The sequence below is a fragment of the Nilaparvata lugens genome, chromosome 6 (assembly GCF_014356525.2).
Source record: "Nilaparvata lugens isolate BPH chromosome 6, ASM1435652v1, whole genome shotgun sequence".
Lineage (NCBI taxonomy): Eukaryota > Metazoa > Arthropoda > Insecta > Hemiptera > Delphacidae > Nilaparvata > Nilaparvata lugens.
In genome coordinates, this window is record NC_052509.1 from 46210222 (window position 1) to 46224736 (window position 14515).

Sequence of the window (14515 nt, forward strand, 5' to 3'; positions counted from 1 at the left end):
AAGAAAAAATATTAGATTTTACTTCATTTACCACCAATATCCATTTACAAGCATATGTCATGCAAAGTGACTTAATGTAAACACCAATCGTTGTATTTCTTTACTAAATTTCATTAAATTAAGCGTTTCAACTCACTAATACAGTAATTAGTTAATTATAGAAGGTTCAACACCAAAAACAGAGAGTTAATAATAATTATTATTATCTCGTTTAATTTTTGAACTATTTCTATCAAAATTTGGGAAAGGAACAGTGTTGGGCTTTACGCTTGTTGTTCCTTTTCCAATCATTCATAATGAGTTAACAATGATATTGTATCTATGAATGTATAAATGAATAAATAAGGTTTGCTCTCAGGTACAAACTTCGGTCAGTGTCGACTGGTATGAAAGTTTCATCATTCCATTTATTTATTCATTTACTCTTATGGCTTTTATCGGCAGAGAGATCCTTTCGGATGTTCTGCCTTGCCGTATTACCCAATGTCATTTCCTACCAACACTCAAGTTTATAGGTTATGTCTTGGGTTCTTCATTTTTCTCACTAAAAATTTGCACTTCCACTTCCTGAGTTCCTATTTTATAAATTTTAAAATCAAGAAAACTATTTTCAAACACAAAATCACATTTAAAAAGCAAAAACTATAAACATTTTGATGATAATATTGAACTGAAAATTCACATTACAATTTTTTCCATGGCAACCAAAATTCCATCAATTCACCAACGCACTTTCCATTACTCAAGCACAAGCTTATGAGGGCATCATCCGCAATAAGAAGATAACCATTCGATCAAACATTAAAGGCCACCGTCTCTTCAATCCCTGTCTATAAGCTGCTAAACAAATCCAAAAAAGGATTGAAACCTGACATGTTGGTCCTCCCCAATTATTTTAATGGTGTTAAATTTAATGAATGAATGAATATGCCCACCTGTATGGCATAGGTGCGACAAGTTGACTTTCGCAGGGCATGACGCATGGCTAGATGCAGCGCGCGCAGATTATGTTGCTGCAATAGGAAGAGCAGGGTGGGGCGTGACAACACATCCACGGCACATTCGCTGAGTCGCTCCAGCCCTGCAGATGGGTGGCACAGCAACGACACGTCACCACCCTCTGACAAACAAACATCATATTTTGTTCATCAGATTAAACAGTTACCAGTACAAACCTATCTAAATCCAAAATACATGTTCAATTCAGATATTTAGTACTGTACTTACAAATAATCTATTCACTCAAGCTCGAGCTTGCTATTTTGGAAGATAGTTTTCAATTATTTCTAAAGTTTTCAACCTCTTTGAACTGAGTGTCAATAATGGAATATTGTAATAAATGTAAAACTTACGATAGTTAAATCACTTTTTTTAATTCAGATAAATGGATCATTTATTTCAATAATATTTCTTTAAGGGATACTACAATAATTGAATTGAAATATAGATGGGTACTTGAGAATCTTTATTTTATTACAATTGATGGAATCTTGATAATTATAGAGAGGTTCCATAACATCATCATAATTGTTTTACAATCATCATATATTATATATTGATAATTACAATCCTCATATATTTTTAATTGATTGTAGAACAATTATGAATATGTTATGGAACCTCTCTATAGTAATTATTATCAAGATTTCATTAATTGTAATGAAATAAAAATTCCCAAGTAACCATCTATAATTCAATTCAATTATTGTAGTAGACCTTACAGAAATATTATTGAAATAAATGATCCATTTATCTGAATTAGAAAATAATAATTCAATTCAACTATTGAAAGTTTTACAAAGATTATAATATAATCGACATATTATGTCGATAATCAACTCAATTATGGAGGGGTTCCATGAGTAAATCCGTTTTTGATGCTCATAAAAGCACCTCATGTTTTCTACGATTTTTAAATATATATTTTTTTAAATGAGGATAGTTTCAAGTTGTTGACAGAATCAGTATCATTATAATATAACTGAAATAATTTCATATAGAATAGCTTAGAGAAGTTTAGATATTACCATTTGTGAAATGTATTGTATTTTGTAATTGTAAGTGATGATAATAGTGTTGTTAAACTATATTTTAATCTCGATGTGTTAATGAATTATGATTAGAGGCTGATTTGAGTGATTAGTGCTGACCTGGCACAACTTGGCAGGTGCTGTTGAGGCGCTTTCTGGGCTGGCCGAGGGCGTGGGGCGCGCCTCGTGTTGGCCCCAGGCTGCCCCATTCGGCCCCATCGAAACCGACCGGTGGAACGGTCTGCTCTTCTCCAAATCACTGCCATTGTCCATCGAAGTCTGCAATTCAACACAACAAACAACTCAACATTAATTAGGAAATGCCGATTGAAACCAATCTTTAGAATTATAATTTAACCAATCTTTAGAACCAATATTTAACATAGATTTTAAAGTCCGCGCCATGTCTTCGCCCTACGTCGTTCTAACAGCGGCCATTTTAATCGTGATTAATTCTACGAGAAACAATCAGAGAAGCCGTCCTATAAAAAAGGCCTTCTTTGATTAGTCCTCGTGAAATTAATTACGGTTAAAATTTAACCGGCTTCTGTGCAACTGGCACATAGACTGTCAAAGGGTGTATACATTTTGTTAGCCCCCTCTGTAGATTTAATGGCCCATTAGATTTGATAAGTGTCCTAGAAACCGAGCCTAAAAATGTCCCTGTTGATTAAATTTAATACTTTGAAATTGCATGATGTTTTAATAGGTGTGAAACTCTTATTTTTATTGCTTTCACATTTTATTTTCCAATACAACCCTCTTTTTTAGACTAGAAATGTTGATAGTAAATACAAACTCGATATTTACATCATGAAATCATTTTGAACTACGTTATCTATCTGAATTTGGGAGGAAAACATAAAAATTTAAAGATTCTTCTGGTTTTTCTTTACTTATAATATTTCAAGTATTTGAAATAATAAAATATAAAAATCATTATGCTGATTCAAAAATCGAATATACAATATTAATTACATCCAATCAATTGGGTAAGAGAAGGGTAATGGATAGAAGATTGTCCTCTTATCTGTTGTATTGTCGATAACACAGAGTGACAGGAGAGGATGACATCACTGCGGCAGTCAGCAGATTTTCTAAGATTTCATGTTTTCTTTATTTTATTGACAAAAACCGTAACATTCGAACAGATCATACAAACCAGTAAAAATGATACATATTTATTCAACAATTACGAATAAAAGTGCTTAATATATACACACGGTACCGGAAATTAATATGTTATGTCGCATCTACATGTTGGCCCAGTAATCTGGCCCAGCCTGCAATGTGACCAGTGTCCAATGAAGGATAGCGGTAGCCAGCATTGGCAAACCACCACACACTGGCGCTGGTCGACATTGGCTTTCATTGGGCCAACATGTGGATACGGCATTATACTCGTATGTACAAGAATCTAATAAAAATGATAACTTATCGGCTATGTATCAAGAAAAAAATAAGAATAAGTACTGAGTAAGTAAAATGAGAATAAGTACTACAGTACTAAATATTCATTCATTCATTTATTGTATAAAACACTATAATCATAATACAATTATGACATTGGAGGAAAAACTAGGCTGAGCCTTTACTATTTCTCTTCAAAAATTTTGATAAAATGTTGATGTTGTCCAAAAGTTAAGGATAATTATATTAAAAGTCAAGTTAATATAATATATTCATTTGCATTTTGAACAATATAGTAATATCATAATACTCTAAACTCATGAATGATGAACAATAAATATAATACTTATTGCTGGAGGCTCATGTAGAAATAAATAACTAAAATAATAAAAACACTTCACTAACATGGGCTTCTTTTGAACAAATTAATAAAAACAATATAAAAAATCTTGTAGTACCCTTTATTTTGTAAAAAAAAACTTTAAAATAGTTCAACGACTGATTTCGACTCTAACTTAGTTCATTTTCAAGTTGAAATGTATGTTTCTGTTCATATTATATAATATCAACTTGTTTATTCTACATTTCAACTTGAAAATGACCTAAGTTAGGGTCGAAACTAGTTGTTGAACTATTTTAAAGTTTTTTTTTTAAAATAAAGGGTACAACAAGATTTTTTATATTGTTTTTATTAACTAAAATAATGTATCCTGTAATAGTGAGAAACAGAATCATATTTTTTATGACATAATAATCTCTATAAAATCATTCGTCTATTCGGCAAGCATCAATTGTGTCCATTTGAATTACCAATTAGATCTATAAAGAGCAATAATTAACACCTAGAAACTGATAGCACTTACTCTGGAAGGAAGGAAGGGTGGCGAAGGAAACGGATCTTCTTGAATAGGGTGAGCGTTGAGCGCCTGCAGACACTGGAAGGGTGGCAGGGGGAAGGGGAAGGGGCTGTTCTGCGGGGGGGACTCATCGCTGCTCCTCTCTCCCCCTCCACTCAGCTCCAACAAGAACATCGCGTTGTTCTTCATCACTATGTGTGTCTCCACCATTCCACCTACAACCATTCATAACAAATCAATACAATAATAAGATGATAATATTTGAGTTTTCACATAATTCTATTTTGAGCTGACCAGTTAATTTCAAGAACTGAATTCTGTTATTTCTAAAATATTGTTTCATTTGAACACGCACAAACTTCAAACACTGATTGGTAGAGAAACAACAGCATTAATCCAAAACTATTTCTCTCCCGAATTTAGATAGTTGATGAGCCAAATTATTGTTAAGGTAAAACCAGTTACATTCCTGTAAATAAATAAAAGGTAAGCAAATATTGTAAAAGGGGAATTCTCATTCATCATTAATATGCAAAGTGTACATTGTAAAGCAATAATTTCAATTCAAACCAAATTTATTTTCCATTCAATAAATTTGATTTGATTTGAAATTATTGCTTATTGCTTTACAATGTACTCTTCGCTCATTAATGATGAATGACAATGCCAATTTTAAAATATTTTCTTAACTATTATTTATTTACATGAATGTAACTAGTTTTACCTTATCAATCAAATTTGAAAACTATTATTAACCAGTATTGTATAGTTTATGAGTTTCAACTTTACCATCATCCATTTATTTTTACAATACATTCATTTATCTACATATGCAGCCCCTAAGACGGTTAATATTATTATACAATATCAGTACATTGTGTCTCTCACATAAATCAGTTGGCATGTAATATCACAGTGTCTATTAGGTGTTTATTGTAGATGTGTGGCCTAGTGTTACTTGTAATAATATTGTACGAAGATCTCTACATTGAGTAGTATTCCTCCTTACAACATTACAGACTTACTCAAACATTCAAAATATATCTTGCTTTTGAATTATTTAAAAAGCAAGATGCTCAAAGTACTTTAAATGTCAAAAGAAATGAACTTGAATAAAATATCTAATAAACATTTTACTTTCTTGATTCAACATACCTAGGTCTGTGATACAGAATTTCAAGAAGAAATTAGTAATTAAATCATGATTTTGATGGCATTGATGGATACAGCTCAATAATGTTTAAAAAGATCTGCCATATCATCAGTCCAGTTCTTGCTCACATATTCAATTTGAGTCTCTCTGAGGGCACTTTTCCAAGTAAACTAAAGATGGCTAAGGTTATACCAATTCCAAAGAAGGGAAACTCTAAGGATGTTCAGAATTATAGATCCATATCACTGTTATCCATTGTTCCAATTCTGTTCGAAAAGTTAATAGAGGTTCGAATGATGTGCTTTTTGAATTCATTTAATTTTTTTCTCAAAGAGCCAGTTTGGTTTCAGAGAGAGCTTGGGCACTGAGCTGGCTTTGAGAAAATTCATTTCAGAGATTTCAAACATGATGATATGAAATGATATGAAAAGAGTTGCTGGAATGTTCTTGGACATCCAAAAGGCATTCGATACTGTGAATTATGAGATCCTGCTGCGAAAACTGTAGCTGGCTGGCGTGCATGGTTTGCCCTTGGCGTGGTTCCATTCCTATCTACATGGACGTTCTCAAGCTGTGAAGGTGGGCTCCAAAATGAGCTCCTTTCAGGAAATGACCTGTGGAGTTCCCCAGGGATCAGTTTTGGGGCCGATTTTGTTTTTGATTTACATCAATTATCTCTACTCAGGCCCCTTCAAGGGGAAATTCACAGTATTGGCAGATGACACAGCCCTATCCCATGGAGCTGGATCAGATGTTGTGCTATATGGAGACATGTCCCATGATTTAAAACTATGATTCAGTGTCTCTATGATTCAGTTTCAACAAATTAAGTCTCAATATCGAGAAGACTTCATATCTGAACTTTGGAATATCTTGTTCTTTCAGACTTCTCAGCCCCTTGAAATTCCACAGTGTTGGATGTGCTGATGATCATTGTGGATGTGGGGTAATAAAGCAATATCAGGTAGTCAAATATCTTGGCCTATCGGTTGATGGTAATATGATGTGGAAGAGTCATATTGATTCTATGAAGAAATATTCTCGATGCCTACTACACAGATTGCATAATTTGAAAAGATTGTGTCCAAGGTTCGTTTTAAGGAATATCTATTTCGTATTGTCTCAATCTCGTCTCTCTTATGGACTGGTGTGCTGGTGCAGCACATATATGACTCACCTGAAATCACTCATCACTCTTCAGAAGTCTATAATCTGCCTCATTGATGGAGGATGTAGACGTGGGGACTTCTTGAATGCTTGTCAATCATTGGATGTCAGGTCTCTAAGATACTCGTATGTCTTCAAAGTAATCACTCAGTTCTTGAGTGAATGACGCGTTCATCCAAGCTGAAAGGCATTACAGTACAATAGTAATGGAGAGGCTATGCACTCCAAGGCCGTTTTTGACATTTTTCCAAAAATCTTTCCTATTTTGCAAAACAGATTTTGCAGCAGGTTGCCTCGAGACATCATTGATTCAGCATTCCTGAGGCATCGTTTTAAAATCAATCTTAGGAGGTTTTTGCTTACTCATTGTATTGATGAGATTGAGGGTTGGCATCGAGTGGTTGATTGATTGTTGTCTGGATAATGATGAGTAACTACTTTAATGTATCATTCATTGTTGTTTTTCTTTTTCTTTACAAACAGAAATTCTCAGTTTCTATTATTCTTCATTTTTCTTCTTGATAATAATTTCATTTCCTTTTTTTTTCTTTGTTATTGGGATTTTAACACTTCATGGGCACTCTTTATAACACCGCATAAAGACTTATCTTAACTCCTGAGCGCGGACGAAAATTTTATATTTTTTTGCGCTCAGTAAAATTTGTCAAATTATTTTTTAAATTATAAGTATTACTGTATACATTTATATATTTTTTCCTATTTATACATTATTGATAAACTAAGCTCATGCTATATGATTAATTCTATTTCATTTTTTTTGTTTATTAAGGATTTTTCTGATTATATTTTCTGTGATGTATACTATTTTCTTTGAAATTGTAATTGTTTTGATTGGCAAAATAAATTTGAATTTGAGAAAATTTGAATTAAATTCTAATTACCAATGTAAATCCAGTTTGTTGAAAAGCAATTTATATAACATAGGCTACATTACAATACAATTTATAAGTGGTTTCTGTATGCCTATGTTCAGTCCATCATTCAGCAAGGTTAGGTTGATTACTTGTTGATAGGCAGAAAATATCGGAAACAACCAATCAAAACAATCTTGAACCGAAAATATCGATATTTCTCTAATCAAGAACAAATATGAGAAGATACTGCTAGAGAATAAATTAATCTTGGGGAAGGACCATTACTCATAATTTAATTCTGCTGAAACGATCTATCAATAATATTAGTTTTATTTATTCTTGTGTATTGCTTCAGCCAAGAAAGATAAATTGGTATTTCATCCTCCTCCTCTTCCTCCACCTCTTCCACCTACTGATAATTATAATACTTCTTTATCAATAATTTATCTTTTTAATTTTTGTAATGGAACAATTAATTAGCATTTATTTAATTTGACCTTGTGCGTTATCAATGCATCCAATTTGGATGATGTGTTTGAGACACACGTGCTTTTCCATGCAATCCCAATGCAATTAATACTCTTCGAAATATATGAATTGCATGCTTGAAATAATAATTACCGTACACGCATCATCTCTGATGTCAAGGGATACTGAAAATAACAAAATGAGCATTGGTGATAAGCTTCTTTTTAGAACCGTTTGGAATGGCCCCACCCTAATATAATTTATTACTTAGCAATCTCTCAAACGTTTAGTCGCACATGATAGCACATTCTAGTCAGTGTTCTAGTTGAAAGTACGAGAATTCATACCCTCTAGTTTTTGTGCAGATGCAGATAGACAGTATCTATTAAATTCAGTGATTGATCATCTAGACCTACAGTAGCTACCTATTTGTTCATAATTGTTTGTTGTGTTTTGTGCTCTCAACACTCATGAACATGGCTTCTTCCAAAACTCCATCTCAAAAACAGATGGGAATAAGGAAAAAAGTGAATCCTCATTTCAAGAACTTTGTGGAGAATACATCATTGCATGGAATGAAATACATTGGTAACCCCAACAAACATTGGATGGAGCGTTTGTTCTGGTGTATAGTTGTAATAGGATTCATCATCTCATTGTTTGCAATTTATCGCATGAAAATTAATCAATGGAAAGAAACTCCCATGACGATTGAAGTGGAATATACTCCTCAGCACATCTCTTCCCTGCCTATTCCTGCTCTCACCATCTGTGGCCCACTGCATACTTTAGAGGAATACATTGAAAAACTCATGAATAAGCAACATGATGATGAGATATACAAACTAGCAAATATTTTAGGTATGTCTAAGAAAACATTTGATGAGATATTTGGTATGAATTCAACTGAAAATGGTACAGATATTAATGGAGAGAGATTTGTTATATCTGATTTGAGTCTTGAATATTTTTTCAATCATATCTCACTGTCTGACGATTTAACTATCACCTCAGCATTTGATAATGCATCTTTAGATAGTCCAACTTTTATGTTCGGGGGACTCTGCCTGTCCAGCAATATGCTTCCACCTTCAAAGATTTACAAAAAGAATGCAGTACGGAATTTTTTACGCAATGATTTAGATCGAAAAGCAACAAAAGACGATTGGAAAATAACGTTCCAATTGGATAGAGATACAATCCATGGATTTCCGTCATTTACAAGGAATTGGACATCAAGTTCATCCAACATTTTTCCACCAAGAAAGTATCCTACTTTAGTGAAGCAACCACACATAAGATATGACATCAGCTATCCCGTATACACGAGATCTATCTCTGACAATATATATCGGTTTACAATCCACAATCCTTGGGATGTTCCAAGTCCATTCATGAGATGGCATCATCTACAGCCAGATGAAAACTCTCGCATTTACATCGAACCTGAACAAATAATAAAATATCCTGTGGATAATAACGATTTTCTGTACAAAGTTCCATCTGCCAATGAATGCTACAACACAGCAGAGAAAACATTGGACTTTTTTCAATATTATACGCGACAAAACTGTTTGATAGAGTGCTCCACAAAAAGAGCTTTGGAAGAATGTGGATGTGTTTTGTTTTTCATGCCGCACAACGAATCAACATACATATGCTCAGATGAAAACAGCTCCTGTGCCTTGAATGTAGCATTGGAGAGTCATTATAATACAAGGGACAAAAACTCTGTAGATTATTGTGACTGTTTGCCATCTTGTAACTACACTGACTACAAGGTGATATCATATGAATCATTCATTGATGATTTTGCTCAAGACTTTCTTTTTTACATGTATTACGGTACGTTTAGAATTCACGAAGTGGAAATTGTTTTCAGGAGTGACGTTTTCCATCCAAAATTACGAACCTACGCGTACAATAACAATGAAATGATGGATTCAACCGTTTTCTACTTGGATGTATTTCTAGGAGTAAGTATAATGACTGTAGCTGAAATATTCTACTACATGTTGTTGTATGCTATTGATTATTTGAAAAGCAAGATACAGATAATGCTTGATGGATTGTATATGTCATGAGAACTAAACTTGAATAAATTATTCTAATGAAAAAAACAATTATTTCAACAACTACCATACAAACTTCCAAGAATAACGTTCAAACATATTTTTATTGGCTCAAGATCATTTTGAACCACTCGAACGAGCTGAACAGAGTTGCCTTATGACCTTATGCAGCATCTCAGTTTAAACTGAGTTGAATCAGGAATTGGTTTAATATAGAAGTAAACAAATTATAATAAATATTGGCACTTCATCGATTAGCATTGAACATGGTTGGTGCATATGGGCCTTAGTAAGGAAAGATTCGCTTCTTGTTTCTGAAGTTATGAGTTTTTTAGTTTAGATAGGAGATACATGAATGACGCATCATCACTCAATAACTAATGCACTGATCAACGTAAAATTTTTATATAACAATTTAGAATTTACTGAGGATGGTAATAGGCCTATTTTCATTGATATTGATAAATAAATCCATTAAAACAAATTCATTCAATTTGTAATTCAAAGTTTACGTAACTAGAAAAGTCCAACTAAACAGGGCATACTCCAAGTGACTCCGTAGCTTAGTAGCTTAGTAGCGCGGTTGGAGGTTCCGGCACGGAGTAAAGAACACTCATTGTTATGTATTCTGTGGTTGCGGGTTCGAGAACTATCACTTTTTTGCTGGAAATTTTCAACTCTTATGAAGATTATCCACACAATTTTGAACAAAATAATAAATAATTATTCAATTTTTTATGTTTCCTGGACATAAGGAGATTGCATTATTTTACAACATCAAAATCCTCCAGTGCAAAGCACGGGTGGCATGCTAGTCTATAATCTTCTAATAATATAATAATGGAAAGAATTGGCTTATACAAGTACGGGATAGAAATTCACGAATGACGCATCATCAAGTCTGAACTACTGAGATGATTAACTTAAAATTTTGCTCATAGATTCTTAATTAACTAAAGATGGTTATAATTTTTAGTTCTTCAAAATTTCAGTACGTCAAGTTTTCATTTTTGTCACTTATTTAAACAGACCCTTGCGAAACACGGGCCACCTGCTAGTCTATAATAAAGTTGGATTCATCTATATGATGAGTGAGGTTAGGACTGTGTACGTATGTGCACAAACATTTCTCGATATTTAACTATATCTTTGTGTTTTATCTCTGCCTCTCACCATACAATGTGTTAGAAGTTTTACCTGTATGTTTAACATGTAAGTTGAATTCATATAAATGATAATTCATCCAAACTTCGCCACCTCAACAAATAAAGAAGTCATTCTTGAGGTTAGGACTGTGTACGTCTGTGCACAAACATTTCTTGGTATTTGACTATATCGGTGTGTTCTCATTATGAATAAAATATCGGGGCACCGAGCTTCGCTCGTTATTTATTTATTGATAAACAGGACACAATTCTTTAAAATGATTGGGGAAGGCTAACAGGCACAGCCAAAACTGTTTCTTCCCCGAATTTTGATTTATACACTATAAATAGTCCAAAAAGTAGGATATGTTCCATACACTTGAATTCAGGTCCAATTTTCAGTCCAAACATTTGAAAACAGGAAAGTTCTAATTTAGATTGTTAACAAACCAAATTGAATAACAAAATAACACTCACTAATCACTTAAAACTGTAAAATAATAATTAACTTTGAAAATTATGATATACTCTAATCTAGAATGATATACCATGTCATGTCAACAAATCAGATTTTGATCAATTCGATTAAAATTTCTATATAATATTTCTCGTGAGATAAGCTGATTGATTACACAGCGGAACATAATTCTGTCTCTCTCCCACACAGGCATACGCATTTTCTGTTATCGACAGACGACGAAATTATCATCTGTTTCTTCAAGGATGAATAATTATTATCCTTTTCATTCCTTTCAGCGAGTTTTCCCAGGGATGAGAGCTAGTGCAATCAAATTTTTATATCAATAAACCTACTATGTTCCAAATTTTGTGAAAATCGTTAGAGCCGTTTTCGAGATCCGTTGGACATACATAACCATATCAATATAAATAACCAAATATATACAGAAATTGCTCGCTTAATATACAGTAATAGGATATCACTAGCTCTTACCAAACACTGTGTTGAAAATAATTTTCCTACAGTTACGTTGAAAAGTGGCCATTCCTGCACTGATTACAGAACGCAAACAATCACTTTTCCGCTCTAGTGCGGGAAAATTTTTTTCTGCACTCCAGATTTGCAACATGGCAACGCAAAATAGTTAGTAGGTTATATGGAGCACCAGTGCAGCAAAATCAAAATTAAGTTGGTAACTGTGACTGTGGTGCACGTTATAAGAATCTTGAGGTGGTGGACAACAGTGGATGACAGCCACAGCACAGTGACAGCACAGTGCCACCCACACACCACATAGCCCCCCCCCCGCCATTCAAACACTACTATTTTATTTATTAATAATTACACAGATATACATTTGATGGATTTCAGGAAATTTTACCCATAATTACCCACATTTCATATTCAATGGTAACTGTAGGAAAAACTTGATATGAAATACATGCGCAAAGTTGCACTCAAGAAACCATTCCGCCATCGCCAACGGCTCGGACGTAAACAGTTCTTTCGGTGCAGCAAACTGTCACTTTGCGCACTAGTTGCACAAATAACTATATGTTCTACCTGTATTGGAAGTGGGCGAGGTAGCCTTGTTAGTGGGGTCATGCGCCTTGCGCTGGCTGCCGAGCTGCCGACGCTTGGCCGATGTGCGGTTGGGGTTGGCCTCATGCCTGAGCAGACACTGGTGCCGACAGGTCTGACACAGCAGGTACCAGGAGCTGCCGTCCTGACCGCCGTCGCCGCAGTTGCCCGCCCAGCCCACGCAGTAGTTGCCGGCCGAGTTGTAGCCGTGCGAGCCTGCGTGCGCGCCACACCCCGGGTGCGCCGACCGCATGTGGTAGGTGATCGGGTGCGCGAACACGCCGCCGCACAGCTCGCAAACGCATTCGCGAACATTCGCCCCATTCGCCCCTCCCACACCTGTCAAACATTACATTCAATTATACAATCTACATCATGTTTTATAATATTCATTTATTCATTAATTTTTACAATAAGTACATTATCAAAATGATAGGGAGAGGAAAAATAAGGAAACCTTGTGCTATTCCTCTCCCAAATTTAGATAACGCATAGTCCGAAATAGGTTAGTAGTCTTGTAGTTCTTCAATTCGCAAAATTTACAAATACCAGTTTATACAACAGTTTTATAATGAGTCTTTAAAGCACGAGTTAGATGTAGAATTAAGACACAAGTGAGCGAGCTAGCGAGCGAATGTGTGTCTTAAGCATCTCACAGCGAAAACTGTTGTATACGAGTACACTACTTCATCTACCACAATTCAAGCAAAGTATCTTATTGCTGAATTAACGTTAAAAATCAATCAACTAGCCTATATGGTAAAAAGATTAAAATAACAATAGGTAAAAAGCTACTCATAAAGAGTGAACAGTAAACTTGAAATACCGAAAACAAGACGAACTGAAAACTTGACAATTTGATCTGAAAACTGAAACCTGACGAATTGAAAACTTGGAGAAAGCTTTTTGGAGCAGACGATCCTTTGGAGCAAAACGAAGTTCATTTTTTATGTAGATGGAGGAAAAGGGTTGTGTGCATCACGGGACTCAAGTACTTCATCTCCCTCAGAGGAATTGTCATCTTGATTGCACCGTCAGGGAGCAAAAATTGGCAAGAAAGAATGGCACGTCAGAACCTACATTGAAATTAGATTGAAACTGTCAGCATTCATTAACACCACTTATAATTACCACCAATGCTTCCCATTAAACCAATAACATTATTATATAAATCTAACTTTAGAAGCATAACAATTGATTCACTTTATTAAAATGTGCTGATGACATTTGCTGACCTGCCCGCCACTCAGCGGCCGCCGCCTTCTTCTTGCGCGAACTGCTGGCCCTCTGCTTGCCGCCCCCGGCCGCACCACCCTCCACCCCCTTTATCACAACCGCCTCCGCTGGACTTGGCAGCACCGAGCTGACTGCAAACGTCTGCCAACAAAATGTGCGATTGTCAGTTATTTGTGTGCTAATAGTGCAACATAATGAAGCCAAGAGAAATGGGGGTTTCATTAATCAAAGGAGAGTTTATGCAGTTTCTACAATATTGGAAAGAAAAACAGGCGCAGCTCAAACTCCTGAACGAGGGTTGATTTATGCCGCGGTTTCACGATTTAAGCTCGGTCAAGGAATTTGAACATCAAACTGGGTGCACTTCACATGAGTGCACTGGAGCTATCAATATGTGACTTTTCCATACAAATCGTATGTTAATGCCCTTGTTGTAGACAGTCCCCTATTTGACAATGTTCAAATTACTATTCAATAAGATAGAAATCCTATGTCACGCCCATAGTCATCTAATAGTCATTTGAACATGGTCAAATAGGGGACAGTTTACAATGACGGCATT

General features: G+C 34.8%; 1 protein-coding gene across 1 annotated transcript in view; it reads right to left on the reverse strand.

The window, feature by feature from the left end:
• LOC111048490 (E3 ubiquitin-protein ligase MYCBP2) overlaps nt 1-14515 on the reverse strand; it is a 287490-nt gene that overhangs the window by 47749 nt on the left and 225226 nt on the right. Inside the window, 5 exon segments of the mRNA XM_039431468.1 lie at nt 936-1118; nt 2151-2309; nt 4304-4512; nt 12700-13056; nt 13953-14094. Coding sequence (XP_039287402.1) covers nt 936-1118; nt 2151-2309; nt 4304-4512; nt 12700-13056; nt 13953-14094 — 1050 coding nt within the window.